The following is a 23,008-nucleotide window of genomic DNA, read 5'->3' on the forward strand; positions in this document are numbered from 1 at the left end:
GGTTGTCCTGCGTCACTCTACACCACTATCTAAACCAATCAACATCACCCGCCTCACCCCCTCACTAAGTAAAAAAGGGAAAGGACTTTTTCCCCCTCTTTAGATTTAAATCCCTGGTTTAAACTAAAATGGATGCAAGTGAGGCTCCAGACTGTGACTAAACTGATTGTTGCTTTTTTGTTGCAAGTAATGATTTAAAATATAGCCACCACAGGAAAACCTGTATATGGAAGCACACAAAGTTTTGTCAAACACCATCTTGTTAGAGATGCAACAGTGCTTTCTGCATGCAACTATCAACAGTCTGAGACGTGGTGTCTGATCTGAGGAAAATAAAAATAAAATACTGGTGGCATTTTAATGAGTCAGTCAAAAAGATTTGTGAAACAGCCTTTGAATTCACTTAGATTCAGCTGTTTGAATCAGACTTGCTCAGTGAACCGTTCAGAGCCATTATTCAACTTAATCTGGAGTCACATGTCCAATTCCAAATGAACCAGGAACTGTTACGGTGATGTACACTTTAAATCATTAATTTCAAGTAAAAACTAAGGTACACATTCTTGGAGTTTTGTTATTAAAAATAAAAAAAGAAATACATTTGGCTGCTAAAGGTTTCATTTGAGCAGCCTAGTCATTCTTGTTCCAGGTTCTGCAAAATAATCTTCTTTATTCACTTCCCATAATATCATCCCTTAAAGGGGTAGTTGAATATGATTTCACGTTTCTAACTTTAGTTAGTGAGTAATGTTGCTGTTTGAGCATAAACAATATCTGTAAAGTTACAACGCTCAAAGTTCAAAGCAAAGGGAGATATTTTCTTTTAAAGAAATTGCTTTAAGGACTTCAACAAACAGCTGGTAGGGACTACACGACATTCCTACCGGGTTAGTGACATCACTAACCCTAAAATTTACATAAACCCCGCCCCCGGGAACACAATTTATAGATTATCAAGACAGAATATGCTAATCAATGACTAGAAGATAACTACACATAAGCTACATAAATTCACCAACTAACCATTCAGAAATGTTTTCTACATGTCACTTATTGAGTCTCTCCATCTTTCTGACTTTCTTTGAACATAAAAGGCTAAAAGTTTTAGAAATTTCCAGTGCATGTCTGTGTGAGGTAAAAGGACACAAGCTCTTGAAGCTCCGCCCTCTGTGCCAGGAGCAGCAGCTCATTTGCATTTAAAGGAACAGACACAAAAACGGTGCATTTTTGTTCACCCTCAAAAAGTGACAACTTTAAAATGCTATATAAAAATATCTGTGGGGTATTGAGCTAAAACTTCACATACACATTCTGGGGACATTAAAGCCTTATTTTAGATCTTATGAAAAGGGCATTATACCACCGCTTTAAATGTATTCTTAGCAACTCCACCACCCACACATGCGGCTCACCACTCAGCGCTGTCCGTTTCATCTCATCATGACTAAGCATCTATCTAACTCCACCTGAAGCTGGTGAGCACACATCTCTTCAAGCCCAGCACAGACACACAAGGTAATAAAAAGGTTACACATGCACACAATCCCAATTGTGTGTGCCGGCCCCCGAGTCAAAAATTAAAATATGTTAAGGGCACTTATGATAAAGTGTTTAGGTTAGTTTAGTCACAGTGGACTGCCACTTTCACACTAGCTGAAAGAGTCTAGCAGCATTAACAGCCACTGAATGTCTAAAACACTGAAGCAATAAGGAAGCACCTAGTGATCTATTCCAATGAGCAAAGAGACGTGGCGTTACGTGACGCAATATAGAGCAAGGGTCACCCATGATAATCCCTTTCCAGATGAATTCATGTGGGAATTCTAACTTTAAAAGTTAACCAAATTACAAAGTACATGCTTTTTACAGTCATTCTCTTCAATGAAAATGGATTTTAAAAACACAATTATGACTCATCTTGCATTACACAAATAAAATGCCTGATAAAATACCCTCTGGAATGAGAATGTTCCCCCCACTAAATAACACCTTTGAATAGAAAAAAAGTAGCAAATAATCTATAATAATCAAATATGTAGCCAAGATTTTATTTTATTTTCAGTAAGGATGCATTAAATTGATCTAAAGTGACAGTAAAATATAAAGTGACAGACAAAGAAATATTACAACGGTTTTCAACATTGTGATAATAAGAAATGTTTCTTGAGTTTTCTGAAGAATCATGAGGCACTAAAGCAATGATGCTGAAAATTCAGCTCTGCATCACAGAAATAAATTGCATTTTTAAATATATTAAAATAGAAAACAGTTGTGTTAAATTGTTATAATATTTCACAATATTACTATTACTGTATTTTTGATCAAATAAATGCAGCCTTGGTGAGAAGAGACTTCTATTAAAAATTTTTTTTTACCGATCTCAAAACTTTTGAATGGCACTGGGTGTATATATTTAAAGACTTTCAAAATTATTAAATTCCATCAATACAAAAAAAGTGACAAGCCTAATATGTACCACCTCAACTTCCTGCTTCGATAGGAAATACATCAATAGTACAGGCAATTGTGACTCAAGCTGTATTTGAGTTTCACAAAGACAAAAAGCACAGGAAATGCATACAAAAATGTAACATTAGCTCTCATTTCTCAAGCAATAAAAAGATGACATTAAAAAAAATTGTGGCAAACTTGACAGAGCAATTAGTTAATTCCTGAAGTACCAGCAGAGCTCTAATTTGTACTCTTTAAGTCTTTACTGCGAAACGCATGAAACACGATCTCTCCCGAGGCAACCGTGTGATCACACACAAAGGTTCAGAGAGAGTTTGTCACTGTAAGCCTAAACCACTGGGAAACCAACCTGTTCACACAGCAGCCCTACCATCTGGATAATGGCACTGGCTACTTTACACCTGTTCCTGATTAGATTCCTACTGCTGGTAAGAATTCAAAAGTTCACACTGGCTGAATTTGAATAGTCACTTAAATTCTTACCGGCAACTTCCACAATGTCCCCGGGTACAATGTCTCTGGCTTTGATCCTCTGTACAGTCTTCCTGTCCTGGCGATAGACCTTGCCCATCTCAGGCTCGTACTCCTTGAGGGCCTCAATGGCATTTTCAGCATTTCTCTCCTGCAAGCAAAACATGAATAGTAATGAGACATTTTCATATTCCTGGGACATCATACTAGTAGGCAATAAAGGCATAAGCACTGGGGCTTCAAGGGGTCCACAGAAAAGTTCAGTAAAAAATAAATATAAAATTGAGACATAGACCGATAGATAGACAGATAGACAGACAGACAGACAGGTGTGTGTGTGTGTAAATTAAAATGTTTTATAATATCACACTGATGGGGTTTTTCGCAATTGGACCATCGTATTTAAAGGTCCGTCAAATTAAAACTTTTGAACAAAAACCTCGTCAATAAATGTCTGAAAAAATAGGCATTTAAGAGCATAATTATGCTATAGAGAATATCCAAAACGTTTATGCTGATCTTGAAAGGATGTAAATACTGTGAATGCGTGTTAAATGGAGTTGAGAACTAAGACTACATTATAATTATTATTATTATTATCAGCAGCTACAAAAACATTTTTTTTTCAAATTACCCAAACTATTTCATATGTGAACTAAATATTCAACGGCACATCCTAGAGAAGGTAAGACAATCCAGGGCTAAATTGGCTGACCTCACTATGAGAATTTTTGTCTTGGATGGCTGAGGTACCATCAGATACGACTGAAGGGAAACTGCCTTTGACGCTAACCTTCTTATTCTAATGTTAAACGTTGTGTTTAAAGTGACCTTTTGCATTCAGCATGATTAATCCCAAGGGACACACTTCCTAATAGTGGTTGCCTGCTTGGCAGAGCATTTGGCAGCGTACTTCCTGTGGTTTCTCTTGCACGATGGGAACAAAAAGTCTTATGTCAAACAAACACAACTGGCGTGCCTAAGGGCGAAAAACCAGTTTCATGTCCGGACCCAGACAAACGAAGTGGGGATGGGTTATGGCCGCTAAGACATTTAAGGCAATAAGCTATAAATACACATGCCACATTATTAACTGCTGCTAGAGTTCAAGGTATATCTCACTAAAATCAGTCTGGCATTGCAAAATGCTTGTTCCAACCACAGCGCTGTACATCAGTGATAACGTTTCAGATAGCTAAAAAAAGTTGACAGAAATAACTCCTGTGCATTACGGTTAGGATGAGAAATAAACCAGAGAGGGTGGAAAGTCAGATTGAGTCACACGATTTGGCCCAAGACTGAGGCCTTGCGATTCATTTCACAGTTAATCTGAGCAGAACTGAAAGGAGGAAGGCCAATCTAACTCTGTCTTTTGATTCAGACATCATTGAAGAAGCAGAGCATATTGCCCCAAAAACACACTTGTTTCAAGCATGGAGCCTTTCCAACAGATTGTGTTCTGCCAAAACTTGGATTTAGATTAAAACAATTGCCAAAACAAAGTCAGTGCAATAATTAATGAACTGCATTTTATTCATATAGTAAGTGCTCAAACAAGTCTATGTGGCAGGGAAACACCATCTAAAACAAATTTCTTGTGGGTTGGTTTTAACCCAATGCCAACTTCCTTGGCAATTTCATTGAAACAAGCTAAAAATTATAAAAGAGCGTTTATTATAAAAACGAATAAATTTGCTTTAGATAAAAACTCAAATGGATTCAGGGTTGAGCGTTTGCAGAGTAAAATAATTTCCTAAAAGCCAGAGCAATTTAATTAAACACATTCAACTCTTTCCCCACCAGTGTTTTTGAAAAGAAGTTGCCAGCCACCGCCAGCATTTCCGATCATTTTCACAAAAGTTTCATGGCCCACAGATTATTTTGTTGTATAAATATCTGAACATGCAATTTATCAAAAGCAAAAACAGAGCCTCTGCTTTAAAAAAAAATAACAAAAAAAAACACATTTTATTCTAGCTTCATTGTCAAAGACTACATCCAGATCGGATTCAGAACGATGATCAAAACATAGATGGAGTAGATCAATTTCATCAACGCACCTAATGCTTGTACAGTCCTGTAGCTCGTCCTGGGTCGACATTTCATTCAGTAACATTAGGCAGTTTTGATTTATACACGGTTTAATGTTGATGATCACGTTATTTTACATATGCATCTGCTTACATATGATATTGATTGTTTCTGCTTCTACACCTGTGTTTTGATCAGGAGATTCAGTACTCTTTTAGATGATGCCTAATAGCGTCCCCTACCATATAACAGAGAAAACACAGAAAGCTGGAAATTTCCGTCAATGGCGGGGAAAGAGTTAAGAGATACTTTACTCTGGCATGAGGCAAGCACAGTGTGTGATTCTGGAATGACCTATCTGGCATCATGTGTATATGATTTGGTCCCAGCTATTACTGAAAATAAAGATGCAACTTTTACCCACAGCAGGGTTAATTGAAACAGGCCTGAAAACAGAAGGGGCCTCCGTTTGAGATCGAAAAGTAATTGAATATTAAATGAATAAAAATTGAAAAGAAAAGTATTTATTTAAAATACAAATATTTTGTAACATTATAAATGTCTTTACTGTCACTTTTGAACAATTTAATTCATCCTTGCTAAACACCAAAAAAAAAAAAAAAAGACGTGACAAACATTTAAACGGTAGTGTACACTCAACAGATAATACTACCTTTGTACCACCATACTTCAGTATGCATTGGTTGCTGAGAAACAGACTTGGATGTTTAATGGGCCTGTAAATCTTCTAGAGCTGGTGCATGGACCGGTGCTCCCTGAAATGAAGTTTGCCCTGGGCTAGCAACTGCTACTCTCCGCTCTGATTGAAAAAGTGGCTGTATGAACCAGAGGATAATTAGTCCTCTCGCTTCTTACATCACACCTGCCACTAGGGATGCAATTCTCCAAAAAAGTGGGTATGAGCCATAAGGAATTGTAATGGGAACATTTGTAGGCCACCTGTGAGCCAAAATTATATGAAGAAAACCTCGCAGAGCGCAGTTTTCATTTCTTTGTCAACACAATTGCTCAAGAAACATTATTATTTTATTAGTGTTGAAAACAGTTGTGATTAATATTTTTGTGGAAAACGTGCTACTTTTTTTTTGGATTCTATGATTAGAAAGATCAAAACAACAGTTTTTTATTAGAAATTGTTTGTAACATAATAAATGTTTACTGTATTAATAAATTCATGTATTAATGATTAAATAATGTATCTGCAAATGATAAGAATACGTTATTGTATAGATAACTCAGAGCTACCAAAGGCTCTAAAGCCTGGACTCAGTTGTGATTTCATAGGGTCTTTAAATACATTTTTCCATTTATATACACTAATATTATCTGCAAAACTTTAGCCCAAAGCATTCAATACTGTGCTGCAGCTGTGCCCTTTTAAGAAGACCATTTGAAGAAGTAGAAAACTGATAGGAGGAGACAAGGCTGAGGATTCTCAGGCAGTCTGGGTAATGAATGGTGACCAAAATAAAACGATAGAGAGAAATCTGGGACATGGGTTTCAGGGCCGCTGAGAGGTGCCGGAGAAAATAGGGTCTTGGCTCTATTCTGGATTCCACTGGGACAGGAGGACTATCTTTAGAAAAGGGCAGCGGAAAAAAAAATGGCCACATGTTTTCATTTTCATAACAAGGCTAACTACACTTTACAAGAAAGACTACATTCGTTAAAAGGCACAAACAAACTCTATCAGCGAGAAACGGCTGTCAGAAACAGCTGGTACTGGAGGACAGTAGATGTAAAGATTTAAAGCTCATTATGAACACTCCTCACAAATTACACCACTGTCACCAAAGCTGCATTTATTTGATCAAACTACAGTAAAAAGAGTAATACTGTAAAATGTTACAACAATTTTAATTTAAAAAAAAAATCAAATTCATTCATGTAATGGCAAAGCTGAATAAATGCTGATTTGGTTCTCAAGAAACATGTCTTATTATTATCATAATTTTTTGTGAAATATTTTTCCAGGATTATTTGATGAATATAAATAAAAATAGCATTAATTTGACTTTTTTTAACATGATAAATGTCTTAACTGTCACCTTTGATCAACATGTCCTCACTGAATAAAAGTATTCATTTCTTTCTAAACAAAAAATAAATCTTACTGACCCCAAACTTATGAACAGTAGAATAGCAGTTTTGCTCTCACACAACTTTGCGAGAGTATGGCCTCAAAGATTGGCGTTCATTAACTTCTGTCAGAGCACGCCCATATGCAAAAATCTATTGTATTTCCACTTGGTGTTCATGTTGTTCAGAAATACAGTATAAAATAAGGCAAAGATTAAAACAAAAGGAGTCCAAACTTACCTGCCAGACACCTACAATGGCGTTGGCTATAAGAATTAGCAATATTACAAAAGGCTCCACAAACGCTGTAATGGTCTCCTCTCCCTCTTCAAACCAGGCCAGTACCTATAAAAGAAAAACAGGAAAAACAAATAATTTAGGATTTCATGTTGACCAAATAGCCTTTATCAAATGACTGAATAACAAAGAAGAGTGTTCCAAGACAACATAAACACGTTAGTGCATAATGTTTTTACACTGTACCAGAGCATGTCTCTATATCTTGGCAGAAGTTGTGGCTGTGAGCCAGGTGTCATCAGCAACTGCTCAAGAATGACTATTTAATGTATGCCGGTTCTAAGGTGTCACAACCGACCGAGAAAAAAGTAATTAACGAGCCAGCCATGTGAATTTACAGGCATGCTGACACTGTCCAGTGAACGCTGAAGCACGGAGTCCTTTATGTAATACGATCTAATTAAGACAGACCAGCTTTCATCAATCTAGACTATATGGGCTTAAGCTGACCTGGACCACACAAGAGGTCTCACTGGCCTATTCGAGAACATCATAACCCCAGTCCAAAAATGTAATAGTAAAACTCATCTTTGCAAACATCACGAACAACCCAACAGAAGCTATGTACAGTCAGTGCATAAAACCAAAGTGAGTATTTTAACACCAACCCACATGTTCTAGAGAGGCAAGAAGCTTTCTATTCCCTATGGAGTATTCTGAATATTTTGTTTCTGTAACATCCTGTATTTTTTTCCCCCAGAGGGTACGCTAGGACAAGCTTGAATTTTGTTCGATTAAATCCCTGACCTCGTACGACAGATTTCCTTTGCAGCTTTTTGTCATGATTCCGGTGATACATTGCGTACCTAAGCTAGTTCACAGAGACAAACTGTTTTCTTATCAATTAGGCTAAATCACAGATATGCGTCTGGTAGCATCATTTACCCAATTTAGTTCAACGACCAGCACGTTTATATGAAGAATTATACAGAAACTTGTATAATTAATACATTGTATTACAGATAAATATAGAATAGACCATCATTAAAAAGTTTGACGTGGTTTTTGTTCAGCAAGGCGGCACTAAATTGATCAAAACTGACAGCAAAAACATTTATAACGTTACAAAAGATTTCCATTTCAACTGAATGCTGTTCTTTTGACCTTTCTATTCATCGACAAATCCTGAAATTTACACTAACCACAAAAACATTAAGCAGCACTACTGCAGGATTAAATTGCATTTTAATAAACATTTAGGTAGAAAACTTTTTTTATTGTAATATTTCATAAAATTACAGTTTTTAGTGTAGTTTTGATCAAACAAATGCAGCCCCGTTGAGCATAAAAGATTTCTTTCCAAAAGTTTTTTAAAACAATCTTACCAATCGCAAACTTTTGAATTACAGCGCATACATTATATAACAATGTTTTTTTCCCCCGAATAATCCATTTATTGTAATGTTTCACAAGATCTAATTCCCCAATTTTAGTTTTTTTAATATACTGAATTGTGGCATACACGTTTTTGTCTTTATAGAATAACTGAAGGTTATACTACAAATGTGCTACTTTAATAGCAACTTAATTAAAATTATAACAGAATACACAAATGAAATGTTGTTTCTGGTAAAATGACGACTTCTGAAAGGGTGCAAAGCACGATGGTTTCATCTTGCTCGATATTCAGTCCATTAAATGAGATGCCACTTAAAAATCATTCTGACTTCAATTATAAAAGGCTCTTGTGGAAAGAGCTGTGGTTGTAAATTCCAGTTGCTGTGCTTAGTCCTGATGGGATAAACTGTTCTGATTGAATAACACTCTTGCCTTGTGGGAATAACAAAGGTGAGTGTGAGAGCAAGTTAATGCATCTCTATGGGAGGTTAGGGAGGGCATTCAAGCATAAGCTTTTGGACCTTGTATAGACCTGTATATGCAGCAAGGTGTAAATGGGGCCTAAGACACATCTTAAAACAATACACAGGGGCAACAACCTTCCCCGTTACCAGTAGGACAATGTCACAACACTAGTCGCCAGATGAGAAGATGTGGAACGAGCAGCCAATAAGAGAAGTGAACTCAGCATTTGAGAAAAGTCCTTTCCCCACCTCTTTTTATATATTTGTCATGCAAACAAGCATGCTGTATTAATAACAATAATCCTCAATGTTGATGCAACAAACAATGCTTTTTCAGCAAACCCAGAAATCCAAACAGAGGAAGTGGATGATTAAGTTGGTTCAACGCAGTAACCTAACCTATGGACCATGTTCTCAGTTGAGAGCTATCTAAGCCCTCTCGGACTTGCACCGTGCCTGCCATTCCAGCGGTGAAACATTATCCAAACAGACATGTGTTAAAGACTAAATGAACCACTGTACATCATCGCCTTGTAGCTTGATGACAGCATATTGTAACATGATCAAAATATCACGCAGAGCATTTATAAAGTACTCCGACACTTTCAGCATGGTACTCATTACACGCTGCATCTCAGTTTTTAACGTCATGCAGAGATTAACATTTAACACTAACATTTTTAATGATTAATGAAACAAACAGAAATCATAAAATCTAAATCAAAATTGCTATTCTACAAGGCCATAATAAAATCAACATAATTACATCATTAAAACAAAACGACAAAATGTACATGTACACACTACACACATTTTTTTAATATTTGGGTAAGTGGTGAGGGGAATTCTGTTGCTCTGGTCCACTAACGTATGTTGTTCCAGACCGGTTTAGATTGCATGTCGCTTGGTGGAAGAAAGCCAAAGCCATGTCGTTCCAAACCCATACGACTTTGGTTCATCTCCCAAACACAAAAGATCATCTTTTTAATGAAATCTCAGAGCTTTCTGTCCCTCCATTGACAGCTACGCAACTACCACGTTGAAGCTTTAAAAAGTTCATAAAGAGATCATAAACTAATCCATTTGAATTGAACGGTTTAGTCCAAATTTTCTGAAGAGACATGATTTTGATGAAAATTTGGACTAAACCACTCAATTCATATGGATTAGTTTACAGATCTCTTTATGGACTTTTTGAAGCGACAAAGTGGCACTTGGACTGTCAATGGAAGAACAGAAATCTCTCAGATTTCATTAAAATATCTTAATTTGTGTTTCGAAAGTCTTACAGGTTTGCAACTACATGAGGAAGTACTAACTGATGACAACATTTTCATTTTTGGGTGAATTATCCCTTTAATATTAATTGCAAGTTTTGCCTAATTGCTCTTCTAGTTAGATGCTAACTTCATTGTACTCTGCACAATGATAAAGTTGAATCTGATCTAATCTAACTTTATTTTATCTAATCCAGAAAAAAACTGGGAAAAATTATAATAAGGAAAGCTAAACAAGTAACGTTACTGTATTCAATTTAATATTGATTTGAGGTACTTACAAAAGATATGCAAGCTGCCAGTAGAAGAATCCTCACTAAAAGATCCTCAAATTGCTCCACCACCAACTCCCACAGTGATTTGCCTGAAAAAATAAGCATGTGAAAACATGATAATAAAGACCAAGGCGTGAAATGCATAAAAAGAGGCGTTAACAGAATACATGACAAAGGATTACCCTCTTCCGCAGGCAATTCTGTGGCACAGCCAAAGATTCACAGCATGGTGAGAGAAAAGAGAGAAAAAAGATAACATTAGATCCTGAAAGTTCATGTACTGTAAAAAAATAAAAAATAATCTGCATCATGTAGGCTTTACAGCAAAAGACAATAATGGTATTTTAACTCAAATAAAAATATTTTTCATATTATATATACACACAACTATGTTTGTATTTACAACACTGGTTACTGGCCAAATGTGTAAAACATGACTATACTCGCTGGTGGCGAGCAGCAGTGACGTCACGCGCCTTCATTTCGGACACATGCCGGCTGATGAAATGAATATCGCCGCATGTGCGCCAGCTCTTGTACGGGCCTAACAATCCTATAGCACTCGATGAACATTGCGAAATCACCTAAACCTATTTGCTTACTAGTAAACTGCCAATCCCAGTCTCCTCTGTTAGCATTAGCTGAGCCACGTTCGCTCACTCACCGTTCGGTCCCCATTTCTCCCGCTGCCGCTTCGCTTGCTCCAGGCCGAGCCCAGTGCTCTCGTTCACGGAGAAAAAGCTGTAAACTTCCTCCACGGTTTTTGTATGTGCATTCTCCATCGTGGACGGACGGACACGCTGATAATAAACGGACTCGCAACCCCCCAAACACGAGCTTCTTTAAAGCCTTCAGACCTTCGGATCCACGAAAAAACTTGATCCAAAAACAAACGTAGTGATACGCGATGATAGCCAAATTTAACTTTTTAGTTAGGGCGTTTAATTAGAAGAAAAGTTACTAACCCGGGCTAATTCAACCAAAAATTACGCAACAGACATCGTAAAACTCGCTGGATGTTCTTGATCTTGAAAATGTTCGATGTCTGCTGGGAGTCTTAGTGTCCTTATGATGTGATAAATAACCTCGAAATTGTATTTCGGATCTATCATCGGCTCGTTCCCTTAAACCGCAGCCGGTGTTCGCAGCTCTAGCACCATCAGCACCAGTCGCGTGTCTCTGCTCCGCCGCTCTCCTGATCCGCATGCAAAGCTCTCGCTGTCCGCATGTGGAATGCGTTCATTGGCTGCGCGGACTCCGGAAATTCCGTTCCTTCCTTTGACTTTTCTTCGTCACGTCAGTGTGTGGATCAGCTGACCCTCCTCGTTTGGGCCGACGTCATTCCAGATGAAGAAGGGTGTAGTGTAGCAAAGAAATTTCCCTAGAATGCACAGTCTAGAAACGGTAGGGGTTTTGATTCATGCTAGGCAGGGACTCACCAAAAAGATTCTTTCACTGACTCGTGCCTCCTTCTGTAGGTTTCGCCGGTAGGTGGCGAGAGTGAATGTCGATGAGAGTCATTCGCGATTCGCTAAATACGATTCGTTGACGACCGAATGGTTTAATATTAATACATTTTTATAGTTGAAGGTTTAGTACGTTTTTTTATGTCTTTATATTGTCATTAGGCCTAATATTTTTATTATTATTTTGTTTTAGTAATTTTAGTACATTACGTTAATAAAAATGAGAAACGTTGCCTGAATGTCACGTGTTGTAGGCCTAATTTTAATTATTTCATTAAAATATTTGTTTTAAATGTTTGTTGTTTCATGAACCATTTTGTGTCCCATAATTGATGTTTTTAATGAAAATGTCTGCTTTTGTATAGCCAAGCTTTCAAAAATACAATTATCTTGAGAAAAATTGACCAGAGTGAAAATATGACAATTTGTTATAGCCTACAACTTTTATTCAGAGAATAGGTAATAAAGGTTATTCCTGAAATTGAATCTTCAGTAGCCTATTCCCACATTGGTAAAATCCCAGTTGCAAATGATATCAAATTATTTTACACACACAAACCTTTCATGTAAAGAAGATAAATGGGTAAATTACAATTACTACATGTGCAGTTCCTTGTTTTCTGGCTCAAATGTTGGTGACTAACACGCTTCTTTTCTCAGGATGGCTAAACCCATTTCTAATTAAAACAGATATTTTTTCTTAGATGTGTCTGACTAATTAAACAGTTAAACAGCTGGTCATGTGGCCAAACATTTAAATATTTCTGTTATCTTTCTTATTTCTGTAAGAGACAATGTAGAATGCAGGCTTGTGAGGACTCATTTTCTTCATATAGGGATTTGTACTGTTCTTCACCATTACAAGTCATCATTTGGAGAAAAAGCTTATATTTGAACACACAAGATAAGCCCACTCACTGCACACTGTCTCACTGATGAAAAGGAGGAATGAAGCAACGTCTTAAGATTAACTTGGACCCTGGGTCTGCAGCCATTTTGCAACCCTACAGGCTCAGATAAAAAGATAGCCTATATAATAGCTAAATTAGTTTTGCCAAAGCTAGGTTGCCATGGAGATATGACATTACATGGCGTTCCATGTTTGCTTGTTAATAAGTCGATCTCATAGTCAAATGTCTATCTGGAATACAAAGTTGCAATAAACATTCACTAATTGTTTCCAGCTCTGAAAGTTCTTTTGATCACTTATGGGTAAATACACAAAAAACATTACTGTACACACTGATGTCCTATGGTTCCATAAAAGTCGATTTGGCTCATGGAAACAGAAATGTCCAAAAATAAAATAAAAAGGTCAGATTCAGCTCAGATTCATGGCCTGTCTGTCAAGGTCTCTGACAGTTGCAATGGAAGGTGATTTTCCTTGAATGACACGATTATGAAACTTTAACCTCAAATCAGTACTGATTTATTCTTTATTATTCTGCATTCAAAATGTATTATAATATTATATTTGCTGCTGTCAAATCGATTAATCGAGATTAATCACATCTAACATAAAAGTTTTTTGTTTATATCATGTATATGTGTGTGTGTATATTTTTATATAAAAAAAACTTGTATGTTAGATGCGATTAATTGCGAATAATCGATTTGACAGCACTAATTATATTAGATTAAAATATAAATTATATTATCTGTATTATTATATAATAATTTTAGGGACTTTTAAAATTGTGATTTTCAAGCCTAAAAATGTCAGGATTTTTTTTTTTTTTAATCGTGGATTTTTGTAGTAATGTTCATAACTTCATGGCATGGAATGTTAACTGAAATAAAAATTCTTTATGCAGAAATCATTAACGGCCAGAAAAATAATGGAAATCAAAAGATTGTGGAAACCAGGATGCTCAGGTTTTAATTCCCTAACAGTTATAATGCAACCTGTGAATCTAAACTGTGAACATATGAGGTTTTAACTGCTACAATAACATCCACAGTAAGCTTTATAGGATAAAACAAAAGATGTTCCGTTTTGTATCATAATTCCATTCACTGAAAGGTCATCTGAGCCAGTAATAGCCCATTTATCACACACCTCTTGACTGACACATTAATTGCAGCAGGCTTGAGAGAGGAAGAACAACTCAGTCAGCATCTCAATGCTGTGCAATGAATGTCAAGCTGTTTGGCACAACCTGTAGATGCAATTTATGGATTTATATCTGACTGTAACAGGTTCCAATTAGCTAAAAGTATCTTAAAATGATAACTATTAGCATTTTTTCTATCTAAGTGGCTTCAGTTGTTGGGTGTGAAAGATGAGTTGGATTGTTTGAATCAGTAATAAGGCATCCCACAGTTCATGAGAAGAGTCAGATGTTTCCATAAAGATTACGCTGTGTTCAGTGTACCGTCTTTTCTCTGTGTAATACATGGGGTGACATTTGCATGCTAAACATATCAACAAAAGATAGGGCACATGACAAATCTTTAGTGAAGTGCGACACAGATCTGAGGCAAACCGTTCCTCAAAGTGTGTGTCATCTGAGAAGACGCGGCAGGAAGAATACACAAAGTCGCCTTTTGTCACCTGAGCATGGTTGTTTATTCAGAAAACCATCCCCTTGTTTGAGTTTCACAGATGTGGAATGTACTGTATTTGCTAACAACTCTTTCCCATATTCAGTCTATGTTTGGAATCAGTCCCTGGGCTGGAAGCCAAATGTTTGCCTTTTATGGTTCTGTAAAAAATCATCTGTAAGATTCTGGCATGTCAGGAGGATTGTAAAGCTCTCAAGATACAGGATGGGCAGGCTTTGTGAATCCATTCAGATTTACTGGATTCAGGCTGATCTGAAGCTAAAGCTTGGTTCTGACATATTAATCATTTGACCAAATAAATAAGCACATATTATAACTTTATTATTTATTAGTAACTAAATTCCAGCCAAACTAAATCACAAAATTTATTTTACTAAGTGTTTCTTACATAAAGGAACGTTTTAGGAGAAATTTCATGTAAGCGGACACTGCCATCTAGTGTATTTTATTTGTAATTGCACTACACATCAATAAACGGCAATCAACAATCACCACTTGTTTAAAATTATGTACATAGTCGACATGTAAAGACATATATAGACTCTACACTCTAAAATCTGTAAAAAAAAAAAAAAAAAAAAAACTGCATTGCACTGCGTTGTGATTGAGTGTGATTGATTGGAAATGTTCGTAAACAGATTATGTAGGCCTACTTGCAGAAAATTACATGTATCTTTTCCTTTTTTCTAAGCATTTTTTCTTGCAATAAATAAATGATTTTTTAAATCTATTAAAAAAGCATTTTCTTGAATTTGCACGGGTTTTTATGGCAAAGTTGCACATCAGCCTCTTCATTGGACCCTGGTGCATCATCCTATAAATTGCAACCAAGTGGCAAGCCTTTGTGTTTCGATTTTTTCCCCCTCCAAACCAAGATGGCCAAGGGTCAGTCAGACATGCCAAGTTGCTCCGGAATATCCACCCATTCCTTCTATCCTGGGAGACTCTTTTAGGTTAAAAAAAAAGTGCAGCATCAAGCAATATCTAATGAGTCATATCACAGTAAAATTTTCCAAGTTTTGATTTTAGATTGAGAGAAAACTCTGATTAATCACATGTCCACTGTAGTGGACGTCATGCATCAATTGCTATATTTCAGCTACAATTCATAATTATAATGTGAATATTGTTTTTGAAATTTAAAACTTAAAAACTTAATCTGCAGTGACTTTTTTTACTGTAAATAAATGTACTTGTATTATTAGAATGTAATTTTCATTGACATCGAAAAAAGTCATGTGATTACATAATGTATGACACTTGTAATGCATTACTTTACTTGTTAGATCAAAAAGTAATCTGATTTCGTAATGCACGCTATTGTAATCCGTTTTTTTACTCATAACATCAAAAAGTAATCTGATAATGTAATGCATGTTACTTGTAATGTGTTTCTTTACTCATAACATCAAAAAGTAATCTGATTACGTAATGCATGTTACTTGTAATGTGTTTCCTTACTCATAACATCAACAAGTAATCTGATTATGTAATGTGCGTTATTGTAATGCGTTTCTTTACTCATAACATCACAAAGTAATCTGATTACGTAATGCATGTTACTTGTAATGCGTTTTTTTACTCGTTACATCAAAAAGTAATCTGATTAGGTAATGCACATTACTTGTAGTTAATTACTTGTTAGATAAAAAAGTAATCTGATTAGGTAATGCATGTTACTTGTAACACATTACTTTACTTGTAACATCAAAAAAGTTATCTTAATGCGTTATGCATGTTACTTGTAGTGCGTTACCCCCAACACTGATCATTTCAGATGAGATTGAAAAAAACGTATCGCTAGGTTTTCTCAGAGGAGGGCTATGATAGAAATGTGCATGTCCATCTTGAACATAATCAGAATTATCAGCTAATAAGGGTAAATCTCCATACTCTGGTGCACTGGAGGGAGCATCTGAGTGGTTTCCACAGTTGTACCTTGACAGACTGTAGAAAATTCTGATGGAATCACATCCTCATGTTCTGATATCAAAGATACGCGAAGTGCAACTTGTATGAAGTTGTATAAAGCCTTTGCAATATTTTGCATTTATATTTTTTGTATATATTTTACAGTTTTCACATGATTTGATATAATTGTATTGATTAGTTTGTTAAATTCACATACTTTATCTGTTTGATTATTGTCTTATATTTAATATAGTATATATTAAGTTTAAACCATAACCGCATGCTGTCCACTCAAGTGGACATCTGAAGATCTCTTTGAAAAATTTGTAAAAATTTTTAATAAAAATCAATTCTTGTTTTTCATGCCCTAAGAGCAATAAAAACACATAGGAAAAAAAATCCTGACTGAGGTTATCATAATTCATGCATGAAAGGGTTAAAAGGAAATCAAAAACATTTTAAAGGTAAGAAATTAAAAACTGTTAAAATTATTTAGAGAAGCATTTTATTTGAGTGCAATTCATTTTATTAACATAGATTTTTATTCTGTATAATGTTTAAAATCGTAAAGAAAGCTACTTTAAAATAACTTTTTCAAAATGGAAAATGCACTGAGGATGTAGGCTACACTTGTACCATTTGTTGTATGGACTGCCACTACAACAAAATATTAATAAATAAGAAAAAATCAGTTTCTAGCTTGTATTGTTAAAATCAAAACATTCGATATTCGTGATAGATCAGTTTCTGTTTATAAGAAAATATATCACATTTTTAATCAACAAAAGTGTGTCTCTTTTGCTTTGGCTGTGTCTCAAAACCTACTCAGACAGCGATTTTGGGCGTCATGGGTGCGTGCAGCATTATTTTGCCATGATAACTCAGAACGCTCCCAAAAGAGATGTCTAATACTGCTGTAGTAAGCAGATACATAGTGACACACATCCTTGAGGTCAGTGCCAGTATAACATGTATCAGTTCAGTTCCCGGCGCATGTGAAGTAGATCTCAAATACACACACACTGTCCAAGAGCTGCGTGTCGACACAACTTTGACTTCCAGCATTGATTTCGGCGACTTTACTTCGTCCTTTATTCGTCGGAGAAACTATTTATTTTGTTAACATTAGTTGAAATAAAATGACTGAGCAATCGGCCCTGCTTCTGCGAAAACAGCTAGCAGGTAGGTGGCTAACTGTTAGCGTGAATAGTACAAGTCATCTTTATTATGTCTTTCTAACTATTTCCTTTCCACACTATCTGTACTTTTTAACAAAATTAAACAGTGTTTAACGGAAACCACTGTGACGGTGTTTGTGTAAGAGCTTATGGGCTTCGTATTTCTACTTGTGAAGTAATAAGGTCAGAAGGTTTGGCTAGCATGCTAGCTGAATAAGTTGGTGAGGTTGATCACAAAGCTTATACCCTGCCTGTATTAAAGAAAATAATCTAGTTATAAACATGGAATTGTATATATTTTAAAAGAATGGTAATGGATGGTAAGTTGTAGCATGTCATAGTATCAGTTGACACGTGTTAGTATGCAGTATACAAATTATTGGCCTGCCAAGTAGGAAACAATACCAACACATTTAGGTTTTGGGCTTATTAAGTACAATTATATGTATATTAGTACATTACAATATTTAGATAAATCTTTACATCTTTATTCCTACATATTAAAATCAATCATTTTTAATGCTTCAAGTGATCACAACATTACTAAGGTACAGTATGAAAACTAGACATTATGGTATTTGCAATATTATTAGTGTTCTTAAAGGCTAACTTTAAGTCAGCATTAGATGACTGAAAATGTAATCTAATATCCAATATTGGCCGATATCTTACAGAGCTCAACAAAAACCCAGTGGAAGGGTTTTCTGCTGGTCTGATTGATGATGATGATATCTATCAGTGGGAGGTTGTCGTGATCGGCCCTCAAGACACATTATTGTAAGTAACCAATCCTGTGCTTTGGTTTAGTTGTGAGAGTGGCCAGTTGACTAATCTAGTCTCCTGAAATGCTTAAATCTCTTCCAACAAAACCGTATACTCACTTTTTCCGTTTTTGATTTATAGCGAAGGTGGATTTTTTAAGGCGCATCTCAATTTCCCTCACGATTACCCACTTCGACCACCGAAGATGAAGTTTATTACGGAGATTTGGCATCCTAATGGTGAGTGCATGTCAGTTTTGGTGAAAACACCTGTAGCGGCTGACACTGATATTATTCCTCATCTCTAATCAGTTGCGAAGAACGGAGATGTGTGCATTTCAATCCTACATGAGCCAGGAGAGGACAAATTTGGCTACGAGAAACCCGAGGAGCGTTGGCTGCCCATCCACACCGTAGAGACCATCATGATTAGTGTGATCTCCATGTTAGCTGACCCTAATGGTGACTCGCCAGCCAATGTGGACGCAGCTGTAAGTTTAGTGATTTTGTTTTATAATAACAGTCACCATGAAATCAAAATTTACTCTTTTTACTTTCTTGATATTATAAACATCACTGGTATTATTATGCAATTCATCACAGCATATTATTCTAGAGGGGAAAATGGTTTGTTTTTAATCAAAATTATTCACATTTCATGAAAATGTATTAACTTGCTCAGCCTATTATGCATAGAATTGTGAAATGACTTGCTTTTTTAAACGGATTAAAACAACAACAACAACAAATAGCAGAAATAGCTGCTAATAGCAGTTAAAACTAAAAATTTTAGTCTGGGACTAGGCTTAAAGGTCCTTGCACACTGAGGCAGTGTGTAAACGTAATTGACAAAACACGAGGTCGTATTTATTCTTTAACGTGCAAACATTTTGGACGCTAATTTCGGACTCAGTGTGCAAGGACCTTAAAGGAACGTTCCACCGTTTTTTCATATTAAACTATGTTATTCCCTTAACTAAGACGGGTTGATACATATCTCTCTCGTCTCAGTGCGTGCACTCAATCGCTCTGGCGCGCGGCAACACTTTGATAGCACTTAGCTTAGCCCAGTTCATTCATTAGGGACCAAACAGAGATGAAGCTAGAAGCGACCAAACACCTCCACGTTTTCCCTATTTAAATACAGTTACACGAGTAGTTACACGACCAAGTATGGTGACACAAAATAAAACGTGGCGCTTTTCTAAGCGGGTAAAAAGGATAACTATAATGTATGGCGGAATAGCACTTGGGACTCGGGAGCACTTCGACTCGGCGCAGTAAAAAGTCACGCCTGAAAAATCCTCTCCCTCTCACTTCTGTCATTAGAACCAACGTGACTTTTTACTGCGCCGAGTCGAAGTGCTCCCGAGTCCCAAGTGTTCCTTTAAGTCTTGTCTTTGAAACCAGGGGTAAAATTAATTAGTACCTTCCTTTTCGCACCATCAGTTGCACGCACATTTCAAGCGTGGCTCTTTTTTTTTACTGGATAATTGAATCAGTGATTTGTTGGCTCAAGAACAGCTGCAATTGTATCAGTCTGATTCACAAATGAATTGTTCAGTGTTATTTGTGAACCAATTCAGCAGGATCATTGGAAAGAATTAACTCGTTCATGAATCTGACATAGAGGAGGTGGCCATTTCTTCAGTTCGTAATAATGAGGAACTATTTTTTTTTTTATGGAACCTAGTCGAGTAAAAAGATTTTATGCTTTGGAATATAGTGAAGTAAAAGTTTTCCAAGTACAGATACTTAAAAAATGAACTTAAGGACAGTAACAAAGTAGGAATACTTTGTTACTGTCCACCTCTGCATGAAACAGAAATTCTGTAAAAAATAAGAATTGACAATTTAGAATTATGGTAATTTTTAAACTTTTTATCAACAATAATAAATGATGGAGATGTTAACTAATGTAGTTAGCCTAATTAAACAAATTAAACCTTATTGTAAAGTGTTAACATGACTTTCTTTATCAGATTTTTTTGTAGGTTTCTAAAACGGCAAATAGATAATACATTAACAAAAATTTGACACAAATGTATTCATGGATACAGCATTAAAGGGATAGTTCACCCAAAAAGGAACATTTCGTCATCATTTACTCACCCTTAAGTTGTTTCAAACCTGTATCAGATTCTTCTGTTGAACACAAAAGATGATATTTTAAAGAATGTGGTAACCAGACAGTTGACGCCACCCATTAACTTCCTTAGTATTTTTTTTTTTCCCCTACTATGAAAGTCAATGGCCACCGACAACCGTTTGATTTCCAATATTCTTTAAAATATCATCTTTTGTGTTCAGCAGAAGAAACTCGTACAGGTTTGAAACAACTTGAGGGTAAGTGATTAAGTCATTTTGAACTATCCATTTAATAGCACAAAAGGATGGATTTGAAAAAGAAGCATTCCCATTTAAGATTCCTCGTCCTGACTAAAAACAAAAAAAATGAGTGGAAAATCTTGTTTTCACTCTGAAATGTCACTCTTAAGTAAAATGGGCAGTGAATGCCGATTCATGTTTTGGTTCTTCTGAAACAATAATTAAAACGTTCACATTTGTGTTCGGCTTGCAGAAAGAATGGAGAGAGGATCCCAACGGTGAGTTCAAGAGGAAAGTCGCCCGCTGCGTGAGGAAAAGCCAAGAGATGGCATTCGACTAGACGCCCCCATCACGTTACTTTTGTTAGTACATATATTATTATCAGTTCCCATCTCCATATCTTGAGGTCAGAGACAGACGTTTCAGGATTTATTTCTGCATTGATTTTAAAAACCCATTACAAGCTCGCATCAATTTAATAGGTTTAACTGATGTGTTGGATCACATTTTTCATCACAATGCTTCATTCACATAAATTGAATTCTAACCAGCCCCCCTAGATATGGCAATTACAAACCTTAACAGGGGATCACCTTTATTTTATTCACCAGTTATTTGGGGTAGCACCAGTTAGGGATATCAGAGCAAAGCCACCGTTGGATAATTAGTTTATTTTTATTTTTATTTTTTTATCTGAATGTGTGAGTTATAGCACGTTTTGTTAGTCGATTTTTTTTTTCCCACCCTCTAGTGTGTCTGAATTATTTATTATCTTAATTATGATGAAATGTACTGCATGACACTTGTGTTTTGACTCGCTTTTTTATCTGCCACTGAGCCATCAATTTTGAACAGTCTTTTATGCAATTCTGGCGTGTTCTGTGCGTTTATGGTACTAGTAGAGGCTGATGGTCCGAATCGATGCTGATTTCCCTCCTCACTGACATGTCGGGACAGCCCTGTTCCCTTAAAAAAAAAAAAACAGTACCGCAGATGTCTCTCAAAGGGCCATCTCTTTCTCTGCTGCCTTAAGTTGTTCTCCTATCAATAAGGAAAATTGTATTCAGTGATGTCAAGTCCGTCTCAACGTCTATTCAGTATTTGAGCTGGAATCCTCTTTTGGACAAACCAAAAAGTTACAGATTTGCATGAGACAGATAATATTTTTTGTATAAATGGTGAGCTCAAAAGCTGTATTTTTTGTGTATGTAAATATGATGTATTGTACCATAGCTCTATCAGTCATTTGTTTGTGATGTCCCCCCCCCCCCACACATGTAGTTTTGTAACCTCATTTATGACTGTATCCTGTTCACTCTTCTGTTCCCAAAGGCCCCATCATGTAATTGCTCATTAAAATGTAGCATTTGTCTTATCTTCTGTTTGTCCTTAAGTTTTATTCTCAGTCTTACCTTTGTCCTGTTGTTTATGTCTTATGTTAGTCGTGTAAAAAGCAGTTACCTCAATAACTTCTAAGGGTGCATAAGATTCTTGGCAACACATCTTATCACAGTGAGATTTGTTTGGTGTTGTGTATTAATGCAAATGTAATTTTATTATTCAAAAGACAGAAAACAATATTAAGCAATAAGTGCTACATTTTCAGTTGGTCTCTGTCACGTTTTGATTTGAATCAGTGGTGTGAAACACCACAGCTTTACTCCAGTTTGTATGGTCCTTGGTGGCATATTGATTTTTGACCACTATATGAATGTCATTTCTTTCTGGAGCAATCGTTTTTGTTCTTTAATTTCAGATAAATAAAACCATTATTATGAACTCACTACACACCAAGCAGTGTTGTTTTTGTTAACTAAAACTATTAAAAGTAGTTTTCATTAATAAATATAAAATAAAATCTAAATATTAGATGGAAAAACTTTAGCATAAATTAGAAATTTATCTTGACAACTGGAATAAATGTATAGAAATATTAAAATAAACTAAGAAAAATTACTAAATGAAAACTGAAAAAAAAAAAGAAGCTATTTCAAAATATGAATAAATACTATAATATATAAATAATACTAAAATAAAAATTGTTTATGTTAATAGAAATAAATATTAGATGAAA

General features: G+C 35.8%; 2 protein-coding genes across 3 annotated transcripts in view; one reads left to right on the plus strand and one right to left on the minus strand.

Moving 5' to 3' along the window:
- Positions 1–11,984, minus strand: part of atp2a2b (ATPase sarcoplasmic/endoplasmic reticulum Ca2+ transporting 2b) — a 36,591-nt gene extending 24,607 nt beyond the window's left edge. The window contains exons 1-5 of one of the 2 annotated variants that reach the window (XM_084138291.1): positions 11,390–11,960; positions 10,908–10,925; positions 10,732–10,814; positions 7,315–7,419; positions 2,956–3,094 (exon numbers count right to left, since the gene is read on the minus strand). In XM_084138291.1, coding sequence (XP_083994417.1) covers positions 2,956–3,094; positions 7,315–7,419; positions 10,732–10,814; positions 10,908–10,925; positions 11,390–11,507 — 463 coding nt within the window. In that variant the 5' untranslated portion in view covers positions 11,508–11,960. Of the gene's footprint in view, positions 1–2,955; positions 3,095–7,314; positions 7,420–10,731; positions 10,815–10,907; positions 10,926–11,375 lie in introns of both variants that reach the window. The other variant, XM_084138292.1, reaches the window with a different exon arrangement.
- Positions 11,985–17,598: 5,614 nt separating this feature from the next.
- ube2g1b (ubiquitin-conjugating enzyme E2G 1b) lies at positions 17,599–22,722 on the plus strand. The gene is made up of 5 exons (XM_084136720.1): positions 17,599–17,849; positions 18,520–18,622; positions 18,749–18,846; positions 18,919–19,097; positions 21,188–22,722. Exons 1-5 carry the CDS (start codon positions 17,807–17,809, stop codon positions 21,272–21,274), a joined length of 510 nt encoding a protein of 169 aa, XP_083992846.1. The 5' UTR covers positions 17,599–17,806; the 3' UTR covers positions 21,275–22,722.
- Positions 22,723–23,008: the final 286 nt, after the last annotated feature.

Source organism: Abramis brama (genome assembly GCF_963993115.1).
Source record: "Abramis brama genome assembly, chromosome: 15".
NCBI classification, from domain to species: Eukaryota; Metazoa; Chordata; class Actinopteri; order Cypriniformes; family Leuciscidae; genus Abramis; species Abramis brama.

Bases quoted from the DNA above. Each gene is read 5' to 3' on its own strand.
- ube2g1b (XM_084136720.1), top strand. From the start codon at position 17,807: ATGACTGAGCAATCGGCCCTGCTTCTGCGAAAACAGCTAGCAG. The intron at 18,623-18,748 runs GTAAGTAACCAA...TTTGATTTATAG, and splicing joins GGCCCTCAAGACACATTATT to CGAAGGTGGATTTTTTAAGG. The intron at 18,847-18,918 runs GTGAGTGCATGT...ATCTCTAATCAG, and splicing joins GGAGATTTGGCATCCTAATG to TTGCGAAGAACGGAGATGTG.